Source organism: Microtus oregoni, unplaced genomic scaffold (assembly GCF_018167655.1).
Source record: "Microtus oregoni isolate MIOR12 unplaced genomic scaffold, Mior012 000036F_ref0000092, whole genome shotgun sequence".
NCBI lineage: Eukaryota > Metazoa > Chordata > Mammalia > Rodentia > Cricetidae > Microtus > Microtus oregoni.
Genome location: NW_024543095.1, coordinates 21,186,516 through 21,203,169, shown reverse-complemented (window position 1 = coordinate 21,203,169; position 16,654 = coordinate 21,186,516). Strand labels below are relative to the sequence as shown.

The 16,654-nt window shown below is 42.0% G+C and overlaps 1 protein-coding gene across 5 annotated transcripts in view; it reads left to right on the top strand.

Moving 5' to 3' along the window:
* The window catches only part of Agxt2 (alanine--glyoxylate aminotransferase 2), a 39,963-nt gene extending 24,037 nt beyond the window's left edge, over window positions 1-15,926 (top strand). For 3 of the 5 annotated variants that reach the window (XM_041631212.1, XM_041631209.1, XM_041631210.1), the window contains 6 exons: window positions 118-210; window positions 2,918-3,050; window positions 5,285-5,376; window positions 10,158-10,307; window positions 11,687-11,785; window positions 15,513-15,926. In XM_041631212.1, the coding sequence (XP_041487146.1) occupies window positions 118-210; window positions 2,918-3,050; window positions 5,285-5,376; window positions 10,158-10,307; window positions 11,687-11,785; window positions 15,513-15,620 (675 nt within the window). In that variant the 3' untranslated portion in view covers window positions 15,621-15,926. The remainder of the gene's footprint in view (window positions 1-117; window positions 211-2,917; window positions 3,051-5,284; window positions 5,377-10,157; window positions 10,308-11,686; window positions 11,786-15,512) is intronic. The other 2 variants (XM_041631211.1, XM_041631213.1) reach the window with 2 other exon arrangements.
* Window positions 15,927-16,654: the final 728 nt, after the last annotated feature.

Genomic DNA, 16,654 nt, shown 5'->3' with positions numbered 1-16,654 from the left:
AGCAGGTAGCACTGACGTCATGGTGATGAGGATAATGATCTATCGTCATCCTTGGTGCTGAGCCACAGCTCCTGTTGACACTCAAGCCTTCCTGATATAATCTTTATATTTTTGCAGGGTGTGAATGGTTTTGTCCAGTACCCGAAGGAGTTTCTGAAAAAAGCTTTTGCCTTGGTTCGAGAGAGGGGAGGTGTATGCATTGCCGATGAAGTGAGTGGCTATGCAAGGATCAACTTTGTGCGGTAGGCACAGGCCAGATGTAGAAAGAGACTTCTTCAAACCCTCTTTGGTATTTCAGGCAGAAAGCAAGTCCATGGACTCTGAAGTGTGGCCATAAACTAGTTAGAGTAACAAATATAATGGAATTTAAGCATCTAACTGGTTTCTATTTAAAATGTTGCTATCGGGCATAGGTGATGATACTGCTGTACAGTGTGCTTTAATTCCCGCCATTATTATTATTCCTTGTTCTATGAATTGTTGCCAGACTCCTGACAAGCCATAAAAGATATTTAATCTCATGGTCTTAGTGTTCATCTTAATGCCAAAGCAATGTCAACCAGATTGTTTTTAAAAAGTCATGAATAGTTCAGCCTCTAAATGAGAAGGTTGCTACCACTTCCGACATGCAGACTTAGATGGCACATCTAAGTGCCAGAGTGGAGGCAGCCCAGCTGAAATAAGTACACGGTAGCCCCTGCTTTGAAGGAACTACCGCTCACAAGCATTGTGGACTCCAGCTTATATCTTTAGAATTAAACCTTGGATTGCAGTTTATTAGATAAACCAGCATTTTATCTGCTTAGCCTAGCTCTAGAGATTTTTTTTAAGGACCAGAGGGTGGTACCTAAGGCACAGAAGTCCTCTCCCACCTTTCCACTGGGGCCCAGCGTGCTTGCACGAACAGGTGGCTTGAGCCACTGTGGACAAATGGGAAACCCGTGTGACTCCTATTTATGCCAGTCTCACTGGCCTTTACTGGTTGTTTTCCTTGGCTAAAATTTCCTCTCAGTTCATGCTGGGTTGCTCTGTAGGCAGAACTCTTGCCATTTTCAGCGCCACTTGTGTGGCCAGGTCCCTGTCAGGCTCAGAGTGTACCACGGCCAAGGCTGTGCAGTAGCAGCTTGAACAAGGTCTTCCTGCTCCGCTCCTCCTCCCTTCCTTGTTCTAGTGGACTCATCAAGGTCCCATCAAGAGGGAGGTAATTGACTATTAATGGAAGAAGAAAAAAGAGAAAAACTACATTCAATCAGTTCGAAATTAGCCATCTCGGGAAAGATGGTAAACCTTGGCCTTGGAATTCACACACAGCGAAGCGTTCACAATCATACTAATTAGAAGGAAGGTAGGCTGAATTCAAAGAAAATCAGAACTTTAGAATTTCCAAGAGATGTGATTTCACGGCCGTCTCTTGTTTTTCTCCCCACCACCCCCAATTTCGTGACTTTCAAGAACATAACAGTGGACAAGTTTGAGAGAGACTGGGATGCTAACGAGTGACAGGATAATAACATACAGAGGGCGTGGATCCACTGTCCCAGTACCCCGCTACCACAGCTTCAGCTGTCCTGCTCCAGACCGTGTACTCCCATCCCTGGAGACACTAGGATTTATGCACACCAGAAGGATCCATCTGTCCTTCTGTGCATCCAACCCTATGAAACTCATGGGACTGGTTATGCTTTATTCAGCATGGTTTTGTGTATTTTCCACACAATCATCTGTTTTACCATTTGTGCCATTTTATGCCACGTAAGATAGATGGAGAGGAGAAAGAATATCTGCCAGAGGACAAATTACATGGATTGCCTACATTATTATCGGGGCCAGTTAATCAGCTTATCCAGTGGCTCGTAGCTAGGAAGTGAAGACTTGGGGTTGCAGATTGGGTCCATTGGACTCACACTTCTCATGTATTGGTCACTGTCACCTAAGGACAACCAACCTGTTCAGCAACCCCTTGCAGAAAGCTGTAATAGGGGTAAAAGAGAAGAACGGAAGTCTGGGGGAAAAAAAACAACAAAACTTAGTTTTTGATGCATTTGAGATTAGGCTTCCGGTGTCCATCCCACCTTGCCAAGTGTGCATGTAGAGAGAGAGACAGGCAGACATAGAAACAGAGGCAGATGGAAATCAAGAAAGGCTCTGGTCTGGAGATGTTCATGACATCTTTCTGTTGTGATTTCTTTCCTTCTACAAACACTAAGAATCTAGCTCAGGCAGGGCTGTCATGACACATACATTAGTAATAAGAACCTTTTGAAAGACTCTGGTGGCCGCATGCCTAGAATGCTTTGAACAGAGTCTACCGGGATCTAGGCTGAAGAAAGTGGATTTTGAAACATAAGTCATTGAAAGTAGGGACAGTGTGAACAAAAACTATGATCAACTTTCAACGTATAGCTGGTTCTGGATTAAAGCAGTTATGCTCTGAACTCACTGGCTCAGCGCATCATCCTCATAGTGCAGGAAAACAGAAAGACCGCGTTGTCTCTTTGGGTGATAAGCATCCAGTCCTATTGGATAGATAGTTACTCTTGCTTCCTCCAGGGGAACCAGTTTCTTCACTTTTCTCTCTGTTTGTCTTGTGCACAGGAGAAACTTATTAAGGAGGGTTAAACATTCTGACGCCTTTTGCATGTGTTATTTATATAACTCTCTAGCAGTCCTGTGCTGTGCTAGGCTGATAGAATTATTTCTCTTTGATAAGTTAATTAACAGAGATTCAAAAAACAACATTTCCAAAGTCTCAAGAAGCTAGGAATGAATTTGGATGCATCCAACATCAGACATGGTTCAAGGGTTTTGTCTATAAAACTGCAAGGATAGAGAAGGCTAAGGAGAGATGGGAAGGAGGTAAAGGAAGGGAATAGAACAGAGCCTGAAAATTTTCTGGTAATTTTTCATCTATTTCCAGGTGCAGACAGGATTTGGAAGGCTGGGCTCTCACTTCTGGGGCTTCCAAAGCCATGATGTACTGCCTGATATTGTCACCATGGCTAAAGGGATTGGGAATGGCTTCCCCATGGCTGCAGTTGTGACCACTCCAGGTACAATGTCCAGCATGCCCACACTTGCCTCCTGGGCCTCCTGCACTGGCAATGGTGTAAAGCACTGGTTGTGATGCGTATAGGCTAGAGGCAGTGATAGGAGCCACGTGATGTATGTTGTCCAAGCAAAGGAAAGAGGAAGGTGCCAGGCCAGGGGGCAGCTGCAAGAGAATCAGTCATCCCCTCCTTTCTGGAGAAAAGATGACCTCCTCCATCATAGTAGTTGGAGCCAGAGTTCTACCATGGTGAAGAGGACTAGGGAAATGGGTTACAAAACTAAACACTGAAACTTTCAGAAGAATCTTTTCTTGGAAGAGAATCTTCCATGGTCATGTGGTCTTCCAAGGCCATTAACTACGTATTCAAGGTCCCGATTTCTCTATCAGTGTCCTATCAGCCACACAGTCATATAAAACAAAATCTCATTTATGCAGAACACTCTATGATGCAGTTCTCAGCTTGTGGGTCACAGCCCTTTGGGGTCATTTATCAGATATCCTGCATCTCAGATGCTTACATTAGGATTCATAACAGTAACAAAATTACAGTTATGAAATTGCAATGAAATAATTTTATGCTTGGGGATCACCACAAAATGAACTGTACTGAAGGGTTACAGCACTAGGAAAGTTGAAAACAACTGCTCTATGAGATAGAAGTGAAAATTTGATTCTCTATTGTAGTGAGACTTTGACAGATTTTATTTCTTGTGAACCACTGATCGTTGGAAATTATTTTATATATATTTTCTCCCAATAGTCAGCACATTTCTGAGTCATTAAGTAACTAAAATCTTGTGATATCTGTTTTCATAGAATAAGCAAAAGCACAAGAAACATAGCTATACATGGACATGCAAAAATGAAACCCATTACATTGTATAATCATTACATTAATTTATAACCAAAAATGCATGATTGCGGAAAGCGAAGCGTAATGAACTGCCCTTAAAAGAATGCAGAACTATGCTACTGAATTCATCATATAAGATCATCTCCTCAGCACCTCCCTCTAAGTCTCACAATAATAAGAGATAAGAGATGCGGTTAATCGGAAAGTTTCTGCAGAGTCCTGCATGTTAAGTTTTCAGATACTTCCTAACTCACGTGACACATTAAAGATTGTGTTGTCGCCTTCTCATTAAAGAAATAAGCTGTCTCCTTTCCCACATATTAGTGACCTCTGGCAGAGTAAGATACCATGGATCAAGTGGCCGGAACAACAGAAGTTTATCTTCCCACAGATAAGAAGGCAGACAAGATCAAAATGCCGGCAGAGTTGAATTGTGCCTACGATTCTCTTCTAGCCTTGCAGATGGCCCCCTTCTCATTGTTTCTCTAAACGACCTTCCCTATGTATGCACACAAAAGAAAGACTAGGAGTACTCCAGAATCTCTCGTTGTTATAAGGACATTGTCCTGTGGGATTTGGACCCCAGCTTTGCGATACATTTAATTCCTAATGATCCGTTTAAAGACTCTGCCTCCAAACATAGTCACACTTGGTCCTAGCATTAAAACGTATGGATTTCAAGAGGACACAGCCCAGCCTATCACTGTTAGATGAGTAAAGAAGGAAATAAACAGATGTCATTTACAAGAAGAAAGTGAATGTGCCGGGCAGTGGTGGTGGATGCCTTTAATACCAGCACTCAAGAGGCAGAGGCAGAGGCAGGTGGATCTCTGTGAGTTCGAGGCCAGCCTGGTCTACAGGGCGAGTGCCAGGACAGGTTCCAAAGCTACAGAGAAACCCTGTCTCTAAAAAACCAAGAGAAAAAAGAATATGTAGTTTATGGGGCAGAGAGATGTCTCAGGGGTTAAGAGCACTGACTGCTCTTCCAGAGGCCCTGAGTAAAATTCCCAGCAACCACATGGTGGCTCTCAAGCATCTGTAACAAGATCTGGTGCTCTCTTCTGGCCTTCAGGGATACATGTAGGCAGATGCTGTATACATAATTAATAAAAGATAAAAGAAAGTGAATGAGCCGGGAGGTGGTGGCGCACGCCTTTAATCCCAGCACTCGGGAGGCAGAAGCAGGCGGATCTCTGTGAGTTCGAGGCCAGCCTGGTCTACAAGAGCTAGTTCCAGGACAGGCTCCAAAACCACAGAGAAACCCTGTCTCGAAAAACCAAAAAAAATAAAAATAAAAATAAAGTGAATGTAATGCCAATGTTGTGATGAGACACGATGGGTACGAATGTGTCACTTTGACCTCTTCTATTTTCTGCCCTTAGAAATCGCTAAATCTTTGACTAAATGCATGCATCACTTCAACACATTTGGAGGAAACCCCCTGGCCTGTGCCATTGGATCTGCTGTGCTCGAGGTCTGTCCTACCCCTCACACCACCTCCACTGATTGTATGTGCTAAGTAACTATTTTTACTTATCAGAACTCTTTCACATTGCCATAGTGAAGTAGAAATGTAATCAGTAATTCACCAGTTTAAATTTTGTCTCCAGTTACTACTCTCTGCCCCTCTTTTTAGAGATGACTTTGGGTTCTTAAAATTCTCAATGAGAGGTAGTAGACAATCAACTTCACATGCATGGGAAATGTAAGAATTGCCCTGTCCATGGGATAATTTTTCTTGCTTCCTAGGTAGAATTTGTTGCAGTATAGGTTTTAACAGCTGTTCACCCATTTTAACTTAACTTTTGCCATTTACTATAGATGTTTTTCTTCTTGTATTATCATAAATGAAAGAGTACAGAGAAACTACAGGTTTTAGCTGATTATATAAGGGTAATTCAGCTAAAAACTGAAAAAAAAAACAAAAACTATGTTTAGTCCTATCACATTAACTCTCTATAATATTAGCCAATTTTGAAATAATTTTATTGTTTGAGAATGTCATAGGTGCATATACTGTGTTTTAATCAAATCCACTTCTTTGTCTCCCTTTTAATTACTTTCCCATACCCACCCACCACCTTTTTCTCCCAACTTCACGTGCTTTTCTCTTTTGTTAACCCACTGAGTCTATTTAGTGATGCCTGGATGTTTATGGGACCATGTTCTGGAGCATGGGTAGACTCTCAGGGAGCACTTTTCTGAAGAAAACTGACTCTCCCTCCCCAAGAGATCATTAATAGCTCCTCAAGGAGGAATGACATTTTCTGAGCTCCTCCTCCATCCATTCTGGATTTTCACTGGCTTCGTCATGTGCAGTCTCAGCCAGTGTGAGTTCAGGTGTGCAATGGCACTGTCACGGCAAGAAATACTGTTTCCCTAGCCGGGCGGTGGTGGCGCACGCCTTTAATCCCAGCACTCGGGAGGCAGAGGCAGGCGGATCTCTGGGAGTTCGAGACCAGCCTGGTCTACAAGAGTTAGTTCCAGGACAGGCTCCAAAACCACAGAGAAACCCTGTCTCGAAAAACCAAAAAAAAAAGAAAGAAAGAAAGAAAGAAAGAAAGAAAGAAAGAAAGACTGTTTCCCTGCAGTATACGTTTCCTCTGGCTCTTACAGTCTGTTGACCCGAGTTCTGCAATGATCTCTGAACCTCCAGTGGAAGGGATGTGATACCAATGCCCCCACGAGAACTGAGCAAGCCACAGTCTCTTGTTCTCTATGTGTTCACCAATTATGGGTATTGATTGCCATATACAACACAAAGATGTTTCTCCGATGAAAGCGAGGAAACATTCTTCACGGTCCCTAGGAGAAATCCAAATCACTATTTTGCTAAATCAACTTAATAATAAAGTGTCCCACATTCTTATTTTAACTATCCCATTATTCTGTTGGAAAAAAAAAGTCCTCTTTATAAAATGTCCTTACCAAAATGTATAATGCCTTTTGCCTAAATAAGTACAACGTGTTTCTGAAAGAACATCCAAAGAGTTTTTTAAATTCAGTTTATATGAGGAGAAACTTGGCTAGGGTCAGAGGTCAGTACAAATCATCCCCGCTATTTACACTTTTGTGCTTCTTATTTTGAACTATGACTATGACTCACCTACTCAAGAAATTTAAAAGTGTTTTGAGCAGAAATAAAGAAGTTAAAGCTATTATTGCTAATTAAATACTTTAAGATATGATTAAGTCATGAGATGTGAACGAGTGGGTAGAAATTTGACATTTGTTTCTTGTTGTTGACATGGCCAACTTTTTCCTCTTATTGAAATTTTTTTTACATAATACATCCTGATTACATTTCCCTCCCTCTACTCCTCCCAGTTCCTCCCCATCTCCCCTCCTACCTGGTTCCACACCATTTCTGTCTCTCATTAAAAACACAAAGACTTCTAAGGGATAATAATAAAGTAAAATGTAATAAGATAATACAAAATTTAACACATCAGAACTGAACAAACAGAAGAAAGAGAACCCAAGAAAAGGCACAAGAAATAGATACAGACACATAAGAAATAGATACAGACATGTAGACCCACTCATTTGCACATTCAGGAATCCCATAAAAACACTAAACTAGAAGTCATTATACATACACTGCACACACACACACACACACACACACACACATATGAGAGAGACCTGTAGGGTAAATGTGTGTGTGTGTGTGTGTGCGTGAGAGAGAGAGAGAGAGAGAGAGAGAGAGAGAGAGAGAGAGAGCTAAAAAAAAAAAAGGAAGAAGAGAAAAGCCCTGCCTGCCACAACAGAAGACAAGGACCCTCCAAAGATGCCACTGAGTTCACTTTCCATTGGCCACCTGCTGTTGAACATAAAGCCCATTCTTAAGAGTTGTCTGTTTCCCCAGTGAGACTCTTTTGGAGAAAACTAAATTTTCATTTTCAAGTGGTTACCAACTGGAGATTGCTTCTCGGTTAGGAATAGGACACAAGTCCATTTCTTCCAGCTCTGGGAGCTCTAGGACCCCATCTGGTGCAGACCCATGCAGGCCCTATGCATGCTGCCTAACTCTCTGTGAGTTCAGATTGTAATGTTCAGGATTGTTTTAACTATCCTGGGTTTTGTTGTGTGTGTGTGTGTGTGTGTGTGTGTGTGTGTGTGTGTGTGTTTTCATATGAGACTGAGAATTGTCCTTTCAAGATCTGTAAAGAATTGTGTTATAATTTTGATGGGATTGCATTGAATCTGTAGATTCAATGTAGATTGCCAGATGGCCATCTTTATTACGTTAATCCTACTGATTCATGAGCATGGGAGTTCTCTCCATCTTTTGACATCGTATTCCATTTCTTTCTTCAAAGACTAAGTTTTTATCATACAAGTCTTTGACTTGTTTGGTTAGAGTTACTCCAAGGTAGCCTATATTATTTGAAACTATTGTGAAAGGTGTTGTTTCCCTGATTTCTTTCTCAGTTCGTTTGTATACAGGAGGGCTACTGTTTGTTTTGTTTTCTTCTTTTGTTTTGTTTTAGTTAATTTGATATCTAACTACTTTGCTGAAAGAGTTTATTAGTTGTAGGAGCTCCCTAGTGGAATCTTTAGGATCCTTATGTATACTATTATATCATCTACAAATAGAGATATTTCACTTCTTCCTTTCAATTTATATCCCTTTGATCTCTTTCTGTTGTCTTATTGCTCTAGCTAAGCTTTCAAGTACTTATTGATGAATAGGTATGGAGATAGTGGAAAACTTTGTCTTGTTTCTGATTTTAGTGGAAATGCTTTGAGTTTCTCTCCATCTAAATTGATGCTGGCTATAGGTTTGCTGTAATTTGCCTTTATTGTATTGAGGCACGCCCCAAGACTTTTATCATGAAAAGGTGTTGGATTTTGTCAAAGGCCTTTCTGCACCTAATTAAATGATCATGTGGTTTTTGTCTTTCGATTTGTGGTTTACATTCATCAGTTTTCATATATTGGACCATCCCTTATATCTCTGGGATGAAGCCTACTTAATCATGATTGTGGTGGTGTTTTATTTGTGCCTTAAAAAATAAAGCTTGCCTGAAGATCAGAGTGCAGAACTTGCTACACTAGCTAGCCATAGAGGCCGGACAGTGGTGACACACACCTCTAATTCCAGCCCTCAGCAGACAGAGGCAGATGAATCTCTGTGAGTTCAAGGCTATGTTAGGCTACACGAGACTGAATCAGTCTAAAAGAAAAACAGAGCCAAGTGGCTCATACCTTTAATCCCAGCACTAGGGAAGTAGAGATGGGAAGTGATATGGCTGGGCAGAGAGAGAAACATATAGCAGGAGAAGACAGGAGCTCAGGATTCAGACTGAGGTTGCACAGAGAAAGCATTCAGTCTGAGAACTTGTAGGGAAAGGATACCTCATTCGGTCTGAGGATTTCATAGAGGTAAGAACCTGTGGCTGACAACACTGTCTCTCTGATCTTTCAGCTTGCACCCCCTAATATTTGACTCCAGGTTTTTATTATTAAGATCAACTAGAATTCATGCTACACATGATAGATGATTTTTTGATGTATTTTTTGATTCAGTTTGCCAGTATTTTATTGAGAATTTGTGCATCCATGCTCATAAGGGAAATTGGTCTATAATTTTCTTTCGTTGTTGGATCTTTATGTAGTTTGAGTATCAGGATAACAATAGCCTTATAAAACAATTCGGGCAATATTTCTTCTGTTTCTGTTTTTGTGGAATTGTTTGAGCAGTATTGGTGTTAATTTTTTTTTTTTGAAAGGCTGATAGAATTCTGCACTAAAACCCTCTAGACCTAGGCTTTTTGTTTTGTTTTGTTTTTCGTGGGGGAAATAACTTCTAATGACTGCTACTTCACTAAGGATTATATGTCCATTGGAATTGCTTATCTAGTCTTGATTTAACTTTGGTAAGTGGTATGTATCAAGAAAATTACACATTTCTTTTAGATTTTCCAATTTGTTGAGCACAAGTTTTCAAAGTATTTCCTTATGAGTCTCTGTATTTCCTTGGTGTCTTTGATTTTGGCCCTTTTTCATCTCTAATTTTGTAAATTGCTTCTACAGGTGGACAGGTTCAGGGAAATTGCCTTCACCACGACTGTTTCGTTCCTTACAGCAGGTCTTCTGTGGTTCCCGGTTTGTCCACAACTGACTCTGTTCTAGGTACTGTTTGCCTAGTTATAATGCTGCAAAGAGGACCGTGGGCACTTAGCTCTCCGTGCTTCTCAGTCAATCCTCCAATTGTGCCCTGTAAGATTATGTCAGGATATCTCTCAACAGGTGATTAAGGAAGAAAACCTACAGAAAAACAGTCAAGAAGTTGGTACCTACATGATACTCAAGTTTGCTGAGCTGCGGGAGGAATTCGACATCGTTGGGGATGTCCGAGGCAAAGGCCTTATGATAGGAATAGAGATGGTTCAAGACAAGGTAATAATCAACAGCTGTTTGGGTAGCTGCCTGGGGCCAGGGGCAGGTAATATAGACTCTAGTAGGGTCAGATGCATACATGTTATCCAAAACTAAGAGGCTGTGGATTACTATATGTAATGCACTTCTATGGCCCATGGGAATGGTGGGTAGGAAGTCCTGAGGGAACAGCAAACTGACTCATGGGAAGGAACCCTCCTCTACCTCAGAGGCTGACCTACGGGCAGGATCATGGCTTACACATCTAAAACACAGAAGTCACAGTCATGATGAGCCCTATGGCTGATCTGTGAAGGACACTGGGGAGACGGGAGCAGCAAAACCACCTGAAATGTATTAAGGAAGATTGGAAGAGATCCCAAGACAGTCACCTATGGCTCATTTTTTTGTTGTTGTTGTTTTGTTTTTCGAGACAAGGCTTCTCTGTTTTGGAGCCTGTCCTGGAACTAGCTCTTATAGACCAGGCTGGTCTCGAACTCACAGAGATCCGCCTGCCTCTGCCTCCCAAGTGCTGGGATTAAAGGCTTGCACCACCACCGCCCGGCATGGCTCATTTTTAAAATGATCCATGCTAAGGCTTTCTAGTATACCAATTTGTCCTACCAGAAGGCCCATGTCTTTGTAGTGTGAAAGGTCCCCAGATAATACAGGAACATTTAGGTTTGAAATGAATAAACTAGAGGGAAATAGTTGTGCTCGTAGACTGGAGATGCAGGGACACACAGAAATGATGCAAACTCCAGCCCAAAGTCACCAGAGTTGACACAGCATGTCTGAGCCCCGGGTACAAGACCAACCTCAGTGCCTAGAGATGTGGCATGCCCTCCTGGCTCCCAAGCACTTACGTTTCCTAACCCTAAGTGTTGGAGTCTTGGGGAAAGAGCAATTTCACAAACACAGACTTAGCTGCACACCAGCCCCACGGCCACACTGTGGCCCGGGGAACACTTAGCTGCATTTGCTCTTTCAAAACTTCGAAGCCACTTCCTGGACCTTGGAATGAACTCTTCAGCTCCGCAAAGCACCATAAAGAGTTGAAAGAAATTTCAACACCACCAAAACAGATCCCAAATGAGGTATTAAAGGACCAACCCCCCAGGGTAGCCTTTAGCAGGGCCAGGATTCACTGACAGCCTGCATGGAATTTCATTTAGTCTTTGGGAATTTTTTTGGATGAAAGAGAATAAAAACCAATACTTTTAATACCCACTCACCCCCCAAATCCTCAGGCTCAGTAATTAACAGCTTTATTTAATTAGGGAGATATTGGTTGCTTGAGTTTTGTTTTGTTGTGGTTTTTCCTGGGCCCCGTGCCTGGGGACATCATTCTTCAAACCACTGAAACACCAAAAAAAAAACGATTTTTAATTTATTCCCAGACGAGCCGCCAGCCTCTTCCTAAAACTGAAGTGAATCAAATCCATGAGGACTGCAAAGACATGGGGCTCCTCGTGGGCAGAGGGGGCATTTTTTCTCAGGTAAGAGAAGGACTGCCTGTCAGGTAGGGTCTTCCTGGTGTGTCACTGTGCTAGGGGACCCAGCTGTACTTCCCCCATGTTCTGATTGATGCTCAGGAGAAATGGACAAGAGACAGCTGCTGCCACTAGAGGGGGATGTGGTAAAGTGATTCAGTTACCTTTTTTTTTGTGGGGGCCAAAGAGAGACATTAGAAAGGCCACACAAACTAGACAACACGCAGCATGTATGATAACAGAGTTATAACATTCATGCAACTGATACATACATATGCACTGTATTGTGTATGAATTAGTTCTAACCCCTGAGAAAACAATCACAGTCATTCTTAACTCCTCTCTGAAGTCTGTGTGTGAATTGGCTCAGTTTTAGTGGCCACTACAACAGACAGCAATCTAAGATCCACGGCTGCCCTCTATGATGCCACAAAGAAAGATCAGAGACCATGCTAAACATGGTCCCTTGTACAGAGCTCAAAACTAGCCATGCAGTGTCCTTCACCCTCAGCAGGAATATTCTAAAAAAGGGATCACCCTTCCCACTTCCTGGAAGTAAAACCCATTTGACTGTCAGGACCCTGGTCTGACCCTGTACTACAAGAATGAGATGATGATGGTGTGGTGATGATGATGAGGATGGTGGTGGTGATGATGATGATGGTGGTGATGATGATGGTGGTGGTGGTGGTGGTGGTGGTGGTGATGATGATGATGGTGGTGGTGGTGATGATGATGATGATGATGATGGTGGTGGTGGAGATGATGATGAGGATGGTGGTGATGATGATGATGGTGGTGGTGATGATGATGGTGGTGGTGATGATGATGGTGGTGGTGGTGATGATGATGATGATGATGGTGGTGGTGATGATGAGGATGGTGGTGATGATGATGATGGTGGTGGTGATGATGATGGTGGTGGTGATGATGATGGTGGTGGTGGTGGTGATGCACAATACCACCTGCCTCTAAATCCCCGCAGCATCAAATCCTTCCCCAGGAAGGGCTCCCATGATAAAGATTTAAGAATGAGAGTCACTTCTGTTCCCCATAATATTCTTTTTTTCTCTCTTTAGTTTCCCCCATTTTAAAACATTTCCTTTCATGAAACATGATCATTGCACATATTTAGACAATCCACTGCAATGTTTTGATGTATGCATAATATTATAAATTCAATATTCAATCATTCAAGAGATGATGCTTATCTATCTTCTCACGTATCATTTCTTTGTGATGAGAACATTCAAAGTTCCTTCTTCTTGACTTTCTTAGTTGAAGTTTTATTGCTCTGAAGAGACACCATGATCATGGCAACTTTTATAAAGGAAAACACTAAATTTGGGCTAGCTGGCAATTCAGAGGTTTACTCTATAATCATCATGATGGGTAGCATGCAGGCAGACACAGTGCTGGAGAAGGAGCTGAGAGTTCTACATCCTGATCCATAGGCAGCAGACTAAGACATACTTCCTCCAACAAGGCCACACCTACTCCAACAAGACCACACCTCCTAATAGTGCCACTCCCTATGAACTAAGCATTCAAACACATGGGGGCCATTCCTATTCAAACCACTACATGGACTTTGAAATATGCAGTACATTGCTGACACCTTTAGCCAATATGGTGTGCAGAATAGCAGGCTTCTTTCTTCTAAATGCAATTTAATTTCTACCCTCTTTATTTTTTTTTAAAGATTTTATTTATTATGTATACAACATTCTGCCTCGATGTATGCCCGCACGCCAGAGGAGGGCGCCAGATCTCAGTACAGATGGTTGTGAGCCACCATGTGGTTGCTGGGAATTGAACTCAGGACCTCTGGAAGAGCAGCCAGTGCTCTTAACCTCTGAGCCATCTCTCCAGCCCAATTTCTACCCTCTTTAAATTCCTCATTCTTCCAGTGTCCTACTCCCTTCCTATCTAACACAATGGATACTGAAAGATCCACTTCTTGCCTCTTGCTTGTCAGAGGAAATTGAAGCTATCAGACAAGATCCCTAAACAAACACTAGGAATGATTTTCTGGTCACATAAAATAGTATGCCTTAATTATTTAAATCTTCATTTATAAAGATATTGTAATTGTCTACTAGTATAGCTTTCCCTTCAAATTCATATTAAGCAGCCAATGATACACAGGGAATAAAAGTTACAATGATAAATGTCTTCAGATCATCTTCTTCATTGAGTTTATGGGAGAAAAGATAACACAGAAACACAGTACTGCAATACAATATATTAATCTCTCCTGCAGCTATAAAATGGGATGCTGTGGGAGGAGAGGGAATGGATGCTTAGGCCATTATTCTGGCTAACAGAGCCTTTGCTCACTGTACAGTTAGCCAAAGCATGAGGAAAAGAAGAGCAGAGTGCAAAGAGCTGTCCACACACAGGTGTGGCTGGAGCATCAGCTTGGTGTGATGACAGGGAAGAGCTAGAAGGCCTGTCACCCTGTCAGTCACTCCTCTTGACATGTTGTATGTACTGACTCATAGTGCTCTCAACAAACCAGAAGCAACCAATAGTATTATCACCCTTACATTATAGATGAATAAAGAGAGGTACTTAGAAGTTAAGTAAATTGCCCAGATCATATAACTAGTGAGCGCAGTTTTGAGTCTGTCCTCTGAGACAAGATCAGAGACAGGGAGTCTGACGGGAACTGAGGATGCTTTCTGTGCTTCAACAGTGGCTGGAGGAATAAAAGATACACTCTAATGATATTTTGGGAGTGAACTGCATAAGATTTGAGTCTAAAGAATAAGCAAGAGTGAAGGATGAAAACCTCATGTCAGAGTTGCTTCAGGTGGGCATGAATGCATTCATCCTTAAACATGCTTCATTTAAGGCATTTATCGGCACCTAGTTTGGTATTTGAGTATGTGGTTAAGTGGGAAAGATGGGGTTTAAGATTATAATTTAGGGTTGTCAACAGGCAAATAGTAAAATGAGGAAAACTAGGGAAGTCTAATGTCCCCGTGAGAAGCTCGGTGAGGTTAAGACAGAAACTTAGGGCAGAACTCTCTTTAGTAGACAGAAGGGAAGGGGAGGAAAGGGGAGTTAGGAAAGGGCCAATGGTGTGCTGAGAGTTTAGAGGAATGTGGGATTATAGAAGCAGAAGACAAGATCATTTACAGCATTAATCAGCACTGAGACATGGCCACATGAGCAAAGCAACATCAGCATAGAAATGTGTGCAAAATGAGGGGCAAGAGAGAGGGTAGATCAGTTGACTTTGTTCTCCCAGCTGGGAGACAACAGAAGGAAGGGACCTGACTGAAGTGATGGGTGAGAAAATAATGAAGGAACGAGGAGCCCCAAATTCTTATGAAAACGGTGGGCACAATGGGAAACAGCAGTTGGCTTATTCGGGCATTGACCTTGAACATGAGTAGATTCAGAACAGTGGGAATTGGGGAAACTGATGTTTTGTGAGGGCAGAAACGGAGCATTCGGGAGGTGGCAAAGTAAGATCTCAGAGTGGATGGAAGAAGGGCAAGCAGGTCAACAGACGGCAAAAAGGAAAAACTCAAAGCAAGGTGATAAGAGGATCTGTGTAAAGACTTAAAGGTGAAAGAGCCCAGGAGGGAAGAGGAAGAAGGCAACCTGGTGAGAGAAATGTCAGAAATATGATAAATAAATTAAAATAAAGCTTTGGATTCTTGGTCTAGCCAATTTGCGAAAGTCCCATTTGAGTCTCTGATGATTTTCCTCTCCTCCTCAGACATTCCGCATTGCACCGCCCATGTGCATCACGAAGCAGGAAGTGGACTTTGCATTTGAAGTATTTCGCACTGCCTTAATTCAACACATGGAGAGAAGATCTAAGTAGATTCCTACGAAAGAAGAGCCATGAGCCTCAAGACTTTCTCAGCTATGTGCAGGGAGGAATGCAAAGAATGTTGAAACCACACTTAGTAGATGAAAAACTACAGTTCTCCATAGTAATTGTAAAAGACCCGTGGACACTGGCCATAATTGTCAATGAAGCCCTTCTTCTCCTGAGAGTCCCATCCTTCAGGGACAGTGCTGTGGGACAATGGTCTTGTACCCTGTAAAGATTTTTCACTTGTATTGGCTTAATAAAGTGCTGATTGGCCAGTAGCCAGGCAGGAAGTATAGGTGGGGTGACCAGAACAGGAGAATTCTGGAAAGAAAAAATATTCAGTCTGCAGTCGTCACCCAGACATAGAGGAAACAAGATAAAAATGCCTCACTGACAAGAGGTACCAAGCCACAGACAAGAATTATAGGTTTATGTATGATATAAGAGTTAATACAAAGCCTGAGTTAATAGGCCAACCAGTTTATAATTATTATAGACCTCTGTGTGTTTCTTTGGGACTGAATGGCTGTAGGACTGGGCTGGACAGAAACCTCAGTCAACAAAACAGTATCTATCCCTGGCTCACAGAATAAGTCCTAATTTGTGTAGATTAGCCTGTGTTGTTTTCCATTGCATTTACTAGTTTGTAAATGAATACAAGGCTTGGATGTTGCCAAGGAATCCTGAAGGAAAACCTTTCTATGCTAACACCTCTGGGGAAGCATGTTTTCATCCTCCAAGCTTCCTGTCACACTGGAAATGCTGCCTCTCGTGATGGGATTTCTCAATTCATACCAGGCATCTGGGAGCCATGAAAATAAAGCCTGGTCACTATGCTATATCTGGAAAGTGGTTGAAAGCTGAGTGGTTGGTACTGTCAATGAATTACTGACCACAAACCTTGGAGCCATCCTATCTCAGGGTTTCTTGACTTACAAAATAACAAATTCATGTGCTTCTTAAGATTTTAACTATTTTCCATTATTTCAGCTCGAGGGCATCTTGGAAATAATGCAGAAAATACCTTAGGGTGACAGCTG